This window comes from Saccostrea cucullata, unplaced genomic scaffold, assembly GCF_032062105.1.
Source record: "Saccostrea cucullata isolate Sc308-1 unplaced genomic scaffold, CSIRO_AGI_Scuc_v1 ctg714, whole genome shotgun sequence".
Classification (NCBI taxonomy): Eukaryota; Metazoa; Mollusca; class Bivalvia; order Ostreida; family Ostreidae; genus Saccostrea; species Saccostrea cuccullata.
In genome coordinates, this window is record NW_026926696.1 from 264,068 (window position 1) to 273,072 (window position 9,005).

Sequence of the window (9,005 nt, forward strand, 5' to 3'; positions counted from 1 at the left end):
TCTGATCAATGCACAAACATCATGGCGGGTGTGATCTGTCAACAGGGAATGCTTAATTCATATGCACCAGATCCCACCTCTGGAATCTACAGAGGTTCACTTGCTAAACCCATTGACATTTTTATTGTTATAACTGTACTGACTCCGGACAGGAAATTAAAGAAACAACGTTGTAAATGCGTCCAATGATTTTATTTATGAGGATGATGAGATATGACGATGGCAATGACATGGAAATATGACTTGAAGTTGAAGTTGACATGGAAATGACGTGAATGACGTTGAAATGACGTTGACTATTACACTGACGATTTACTACAAAAAATGCAAAGAAAAAATACTGTAAATACAAGATATTTCAAGCAAGTTACACACGATAACACATCCTAGCAAATAATCACGATGTATTACATGTTCTAGAAAATACTTCGATACACAAAACTGTTGATAAATTGTAAACAAAGAGGCATAACTCTTCTTGACACAAATCATGATAGAAAAACATGGCAGAAAATAGAGTTATCTCCCGTACGTAATGTGCACATCCCCAGCGAAATTACAATATGTATGTCAATAATGTACCTAACTTACTGATTGCATGATAATTATTAACTCCAACATTAGTGCACATGTACTTTAACAATAACTTTATAGCGAGATTCATAAAAAATGCTATATTTACCGAGATGAAAAATATACGGTGTATAGGCTAAATGATTTACATAGAAAAACTCACCAATTAGAAGTTTCCTCCGGTGAAATAAATATCAGTACAAAGAATGGAAAACATAGCAAACTAGCAAATGGCAAACTGGTAGCAATTGCGGCACCAAGCCCTGCTGCATTCTGCCATGATAACACGGGCTCTACACAAAAAATTACTGTGCCCCAAAAATGATGACGTCACATCACACTAATAACCCTAAAAAGTCTAGTTACCGAAATGGCCGTAACAATCCAGCCCCCTAATTGTGGAACAAATGTGACACAATTACAAAAATAGATATATACATTATATCCATTAACCCAAAAATTGTATAAAAATTCAATGCAAGTTAAACAGGTTACACTGTACTAAATTCTCATCAAAAATTATATATGCACATGATATTAAAACATGATGTCTAGCAAATTCAATACATGTACATGATAAAGAAGAATATTCATATATTCAAAAGTCTCTAGTAAACACATCTCAAACAGTCTCTTAGTCCATTTCTAGGATCATGCACAGTTTGTCGACAGGTTGCGTTAGAATGTTTGTTGCGGTTTTCACTTTCACCTGACGCACGAGTCCATTTCTGTCGGGAATCGTCTCATGCACAACTCCCATCGGCCAAGAGTTCCTTGGGGCGTTCGAATCTACAACTAACACAATATCACCGATTTGAAAGTTTCTCTTGATATCATGCCATTTTTGTCGTTCCTGGAGAAGTGGTAAGTACTCGCGTACCCAACGATGCCAGAACAGGTTGGCCATATATTGTATCTGTCTCCAACGGCGTCTGTGGTACAGATCTGTCTTATCGAAGACTCCTGGAGGAAGTTTAGGTTTCCTCTTCATCAAAAGCAAATGGTTTGGAGTAAGTGGCTCCAAGTCACCGTGTTGATCCGTGTTTTTTGTTATTGGTCGGTCGTTGAATGTATATTCAATTTCACACATTAGAGTATGAAGTCCTTCATCATCAAGTGTCTGCTCCTTTAGTACACTATTCATGGCTTTACGAATAGATCTAATTAACCTCTCCCAGGCTCCCCCGTAGTGTGATCCAGCTGGTGGGTTAAACTGCCAGTCTACGTTCTTTTGCAACATCGCAGATTGGATCTGTGCTTGGTTCCATTCTTGTATGGATTTTTTAAGTTCACGTTTGGCACCAACAAAGTTAGTTCCGTTGTCAGAACGCATTTTCTTTACTTGTCCTCTTCTTGCTATGAAACGACGTAGTGCATTTATGTAGGAATCTGTATCCAACGAAGCTGCTATCTCTAGATGCACTGCACGACTAGCTAAGCAAGTGAATATAACACCGTAGCGTTTCACACGACTCCGTTTCACTTTGACTTCAAATGGTCCGAAGTAATCCACACCAACTCTGCTAAATGGTGGTTCGTCTGGGATAATACGATCTTTGGGCAAACTTGCCATCTTTTGCTCTCCGACCTTAGATCTCTGTCGTCTACAAGTAGCACATTTTGATACGACTTTTCGAATTGCAGATGGAGCATGGATAAGCCAGTAACGTTCTCTCAACTTTGCTAGCATATGATTTCTGCCACTGTGTAATAAATCCTGATGAATTTGTTCAAGAATTAGAGTGGACACATGATGATCTTTTGGTAAAATCACTGGATGTTTCATCTCCCCTGGAAAACTTGACTTGTGTAAACGACCACCGACTCGCAAACGTCCAGCATCCAAAAATGGATCAAGGCTCCGGATTCTGCTACCATGATTGACACTAGAGTTTCTTGACATAAGGCTATTTATTTCCGTAGAAAATTCTTGCTGCTGAATGAAAGTAAGTATAGCTCTTTCTGCTTCTTTCAAGTCCTCATATGAAATGTAAGCCTTGTCATGAGAATCATCCTGTACCATTGAGTGAGAATCGAGTCTTTTCACACGAACACGTCTTAACAGTTCTTTACGCACCTTCAAAATCCATGCCACACTACGTTTTAACAAATACCAAGACGAATGATGCTGAAACAGCTTGTTAATATCTGCGGTATTCTCTTGTAATTCCTGTTATTTTGTGACAACTGTCTTTACAGTAACCTTTTTCACCTCTGGGTCGTTGTCAAACAGTTCTCTGTCAGTGAGGTGTGAAGCTGGTGTTGGCCAATAATACTCAGGTTCAAACAGGAAATTGGGGGGTTTGATCCAGTTCTCCTGTTTCAGTAAGCCATCTGCAGAGATACCTCTAGATGCGTGATCCGCTGGATTCAACCTTGTGTTAAGGCACAACGACCCTCAGCCAGGAAGGACAACTCTTTAATTTATAATTTAATTCAAAAAGTCTTTAAATGAAGTTTGAAGATTAAATATTTTCATGCAATAATTTTCATTATATGCCTCTCAATGTGCTTCAAGAGTCTTTGCAAAGCTCTATAAATCACTTCTAATTTCATATCATGTTAATAAACATTGGTATCTAGAAATGCTTTTACGGGATAAAAATTTCTACTTTTAATTAGACCTTTCTGAGAAGTTCAAAGACTCTTGAAGCACATTGAGAGGCATATAATGAAAATTGTTGCATGAAAATATTTAATTTTCAAGGTTCATTTAAAGACTTTTTGAATTAAATTATAAATTAAAGAGTTGTCCTTCCTGGCTGAGGGTCGGAGTCCCTTAATGTATCTCCAGTCAGTTGGTAGTGACCCTTCGTGGATAACTGCTAATCTGTTTGCAACAAAAGTATGAAATCTCGCTGTACTATTCTGAATATATCGTAGAACGGCCATGCTGTCGGTCCAGTATGTAATACGATGGACAGGAATGTTCAATTCTTTAAGTAACATCCTATTGGTTCTGACGGCTACCGTGGATGCTGTCAACTCCAATCGTGGAATAGATGTTGCTTTAAATGGAGCAACGCGGGATTTTCCCAAAATAAATGAACAATGACGTTCACCAGAAGCGTTCTCCATGCACAAGTATGACACTGTACCATATCCAGTTTTGCTCGCATCAGCAAAATGATGTAACTGTACCATGAGCGGATGAAAACCATAAGGTTTCAGACATCTGTTTACTTTGAAGTCCCTCAATTTCTCGAGATCTTGGTACCAATTATTCCACTGAATAGCAGTGTCATCAGGAATCTTATCATCCCATCCAAGCTGAAGTTTGCACAATTCCTGCAAAATGATCTTGGCCTTGAGTAGTAGTGGAGCTAAGAATCCCAGTGGATCAAACACACCGCTCACCATTGACAGAATTCCCCGCCTTGTAAGTGGTTTCCTGTTGAAGTCCAGTTTAAACTGAAAGATGTCAGAATTCACACACCACTGGATGCCGAGGGCTCGCTCTACTGGTCATAGTCATAGTCAAGATCTAAGTCCTTGACCTCTTTAGCTCTATCGGATTTTGGTATCGAATACATGACCTCACGACTGTTGCTGATCCACTTCGATATATGAAATCCCCCACTTTCCAAGAGTCCCTGTAACTCTTTCACCAATGTCACAGCATTTCTTACAGAATTCACTGACTTCAGACAATCATCAACGTAGAAATTCTGAAGAACTGTCTTTATTGCCTCATCACTAAAATGTCCTGTCAAATCTTGAGCTGTTTTTCGTAAACAAAAGTTGGCGCAACTAGGCGAAGATGTGGCTCCAAACAAATCCACGATCATCTGGTACTCAAGTAAACTATTGGAAGGATTTCCATCTTTCCACCAGAGAAATCGTAGAAAAGTAGCATCTTGTGGCGGAATACGTACTTGGTAGAACATACTATCGATATCTCCCATCACAGCGATTTCCTCCTCTATAAATCGCATCAAAGTCCCGATGAGTGTGTTTGTCAAGTTAGGGCCCTGTAATAATTGTTCATTCAGTGAAGTCCCTTGGAACCTCGCTGCACAGTCGAACACAACTCGAACTTTTTTCTTCTTGGGATGTAGTACACCATGATGCGGCAAATACCAAACGCGTCCATCATCTTGATTCAAGTCTTCTATAGGCACCTTTCGTGCATAGCCTTCGCTAATAATTTTGTCCATGAAGGCTTTATAATTGTCATGGAATTCACTGTCACTACAAAGTTTCTTAGCCAACGAATTCAGTCTCTGTTCTGCTTGTTTTCTGTTGTTTGGCATTATCACATTTTCTGATTTGAATGGTAAACCAACGACATAATGTCCATTTTCAAAGCGAACTGAATTTGTCACAAAGTCGAGAAAACTCCTGTCGTCCCTTGACGGCTCTGAAACATCATCGATTGCTCTTTCACTAAAGTCATGATTGAATTGATATCTCACTTGCTCCTCTAATCTTGCGTCGATGCGGTTGACTGTGACGTATGTACTGTAAGTACCATTCTCTGGTCTGGTATCAATCGGTCCATTGATTACCCATCCTAACAGAGTCTTAACAGCGAATGGACCTTTGTGTACACTAGTAATCACATCACATGGCTCCATTGCTTTCGGTACGTTGACACCAATCAACAAACCAACATCACTATCTATGGTATCAATATGGTTTTTTTTTTTTTTTTTAATAATTTATTGTATTTTTGAAAAACATTTTTTACAAAAAGACAAACATTGAGAGAAAGAGAGAGATAGAGAGAGAGAAAGAGGGGATAGAGAGAGACAGAGAAGGACAAAGAGAGAGTGAGAGGACAGACAGAGAGAGAGATATATGATTAAGAAAATAAATCAGTTAATGGTCTCCAGCTTTCATCAAAAGATTCTTTTTCATTATTTTTATAAGATATATATTTTTGTAAATCATACATTGTCTTAATAGAGGATATCAAACCACCTAAGGAGATGTTTTTGTTTATACATTTGTACAGATAGATATAATGTTTTATTTGTAAGGCAATAATATTTTTAAGTTTATCAGTTTTCTACGGAAGCCCAATAGTGCAAACCAAAAATAAATAAAGAAAAAACGAAAATATTAAATAAAGAGAAACGAAATTATTAAAGAAAGAAAAACGAAATTAATATATAAAGAAAAACGAAATTATTAAATAAAGGAAAACGAAATTATTAAATAAAGGAAAACGAAATTATTAAATAAAGGAAAACGAAATTAATATATAAAGAAAAACGAAATTATTAAATAAAGGAAAACGAAATTATTAAATAAAGAAAAACGAAATTAATATATAAAGAGAAACGAAATTAAAATATACAGAAAAACGTAATTATTAAATAAAGAGAAACGAAATTTTTAAATAAAGAAAAACGAAATTAATATATAAAGAAAAACGAAATTAATATATAAAGAAACACGGAATTAATATATATAAAGAAAAACGAAATTATTAAATATATCATTTTGTTTTTCTTTATTTAATGATTTCGTTTTTCTTTATTTAATAATTTTGTTTTCTACTTTTAATAATTTCGTTTTTCTTTATATATTAATTTCGTTTTTTAAGTAGAAAACTGAAACTAAAATAAGGAATTTAGAGATATGCAAGGTAAGGGCCTGAACCCATAAATCATTAGCGCACGCGTCTTTGTTTCGACAATTTACAAGTGTGATGTTTGCCTTTGCACTCACCGACTCCCAAATCGAATGCATAACCATTACAATAATTGAATGGGGAGAATTTAACCTTTGGTATCTAATAGTAATATGCTTAGATTTATGTTTTTATCTTACAATAACACGATGAATGTGAACTTAAGCCATTCTCATAATTTGGCCAGTGATTAATTCGGTGAGATGTTGACGTTAAAAATTGGTTAACATTAGCTTTCCCAAATCCTCTGCTCGAAAGGTCTAATGATCAGCAAATAATGAATCTGGACACATTAATAATCACTTTGGACATGAAACATTAAAGAGATTATCCTAATAAATTTCACAAATATTTAAGATAAACATGAAGGTTAAGATTACGTTATTTACAACATGTACTGTTGAATTTTTAACATTTATGTAATGCCCATGGCTTTACAGTACATGCATTAGAAAAAAACGTATAATAATACGTAATATCGGACTTTGTGAGTTTGTTTGACATTGTAAAAAAATGTTTAAAGATAACAAGTGCAAAACTTAAAACAAGTCAAAGTGGTTACAATAAGTAGATTTTAATGATTGCTTACTATATTAGAAATAAAGCAAAACACTTCTGATTTCTTGGTCTTAATGAATGTCAAACTCTCGATCTGTATTATTCGTGTCAGTGGTACTACATGACTACTATAGTAATTGATTCTAAATGGGATACTATTCTAAATATTCTAAATGGCATACTCTCAATCTGTATTTATAAATCAGTTATACTTGTGACCAAACAATGCCCACACTTGCACAAAACAAATCCCACAAAATAATCAAATCAATTTTCTCTTTATAGTTTCAACAACCTATGATTTATAGTACACAGATAGGACGCTAGGTTAAGTTCGAGGGAATTCAGTAATACGATACTCAAGGTCTTGATCATGACCTTCTCGCGATTCATGAGCTTTATTGGAATGTCATTAATTCTGTGCAAACAGAAACAGCCACCCTCGCTAAGTCAAGGCTTACAGACTCCAACAATGATGTGGGGATATGACACAACATATAAACAACATTGAATAGTTTATGAATTGTTCACGGAAATGGGAATTTTCGGCCGTGTGTACATATTTTTTCTACGTTTGTTAATTTGACATTTATATGATCTGTAATTTTTCATTTCCACTACACATTTGTAATTTCAATATAAGGCGTAAAGAGTTACGAGGTGATGCTCTTATAGCATGTGCGCTTTATGGAATGATTCATGGGTTCAGGTTGCACAACAATATTACATCCTGCTATATATTTTTACCAAAAATGCGCAAGTTGGAGTAGGTGTAATTAATTCAAAACAAACTTCTCAGAAGTTTCCTTTTCAGATCTTGTAAAACCATTCTTTATAAAGATTTTAGTACCAAAAAATACATAGCCATCCTGCAAGGCACACAAGTTTGTTTTGGTCGAAGTCGAGCAGGTGTTTGAAAATACAGTCCAGGGCCTAATCACTCCCCACACTTGACAGTATGTAGAAAAATCAGCACGCCCTAAATTTTAATAAATCTAGTCAATACAGGAAGTTTACATGTTGTTTTTCATCTCATAAAAAAATTCAGCTCCAGTCTCGTATAAAAATGCCAGAATCGGAAGGGAAGATTCCAGGATTATTTTGCGTCAGCCATGATTTACTGTTACGACACCTGCAGGCCCTTACCATGCACATATTTAAATTCCGTATTTTAGTTTCAGTTTTCTACTTTAAAAACGAAATTAATATATAAAGAGAAACGGAATTTATATATAAAGAAAAACGAAATTATTAAAAGTAGAAAACGAAATTATTAAATAAAGAAAAAGGAAATGATTAAATAGAGAGAAACGAAATTAATATATAAAGATAAACGAAATTATTAAATAAAGAAAAACGAACTGATTTATTTAATAATTTAGTTTTTCTTTATTTAATAATTTCGTTTTTCTTTATATATTAATTTCGTTTTTCTTTTTTTTAATAATTTCGTTTCCGTTTATATAATAATTTCGTTTTTCTTTATATATTAATTTCGTTTCTCTTTATATATTAATTTCGTTTTTTCTTTATTTATTTTTGGCTTGCACTATTGGGCTTCCGTAGTTTTCTTCACAGAGCCCAATAAAAAATCTTTTTTTTTGAAAAGGTTATAGAAGTGTGGATTTTATTGAAACAGTAGTTTGCAAAATTCTCTAAAAGAGACTGAACATGTTCACATTCCCACAACAAATGTTCTATTGTTTCAGTTTCTTTTTTACAGAAGGTGCATTTTTTATCATCAGTTTTATTAATTTTGTGTAGAAAGGAATTTGTCGCTAGTATTTTATGGTTTATTCTAAATTGGAACCACTGAAGTTTGGTGTTTTTGTAATTTTGAATGGAAGTAAATAAATTATCTCCCATTCACCATTGCTCAAGTCAAATATTCTATTCCAAGAGATTTTTTCCCAATGGTTCAATTTTTTGTCGAATAAGTATTTCATATAAATCATGTGATTTCTTTGCATTCAGGAGCGAATAAACATTATCTGGGATATATGGGTAAGCTATCTTAGATAAGTTATTTTGATCTCTGTTAATCTTTCTTAGTCATTCTAATATAGATGCCTTAATGCCACTATATTCAAGGAAATGTGTTTTTATCCCGTATTTCATATGTAGATCATTCAAACTCATAAATGTCCCATCTTCATTGAGTATGTCATTTATACATAAAATGTTACAAGAGAACCATTTTTTATAGAAGAATGGCTTTTTATTAATGATTAATTTT

The 9,005-nt window shown here is 34.5% G+C and overlaps 1 protein-coding gene across 1 annotated transcript; it reads right to left on the reverse strand.

The window, feature by feature from the left end:
• Positions 1–1,207: 1,207 nt before the first annotated feature.
• Positions 1,208–2,476, reverse strand: LOC134272453 (uncharacterized). The gene has a single exon (XM_062754683.1). It carries the CDS (start codon positions 2,474–2,476, stop codon positions 1,208–1,210), a length of 1,269 nt encoding a protein of 422 aa, XP_062610667.1.
• Between the last annotated feature and the right edge of the window lie 6,529 nt (positions 2,477–9,005).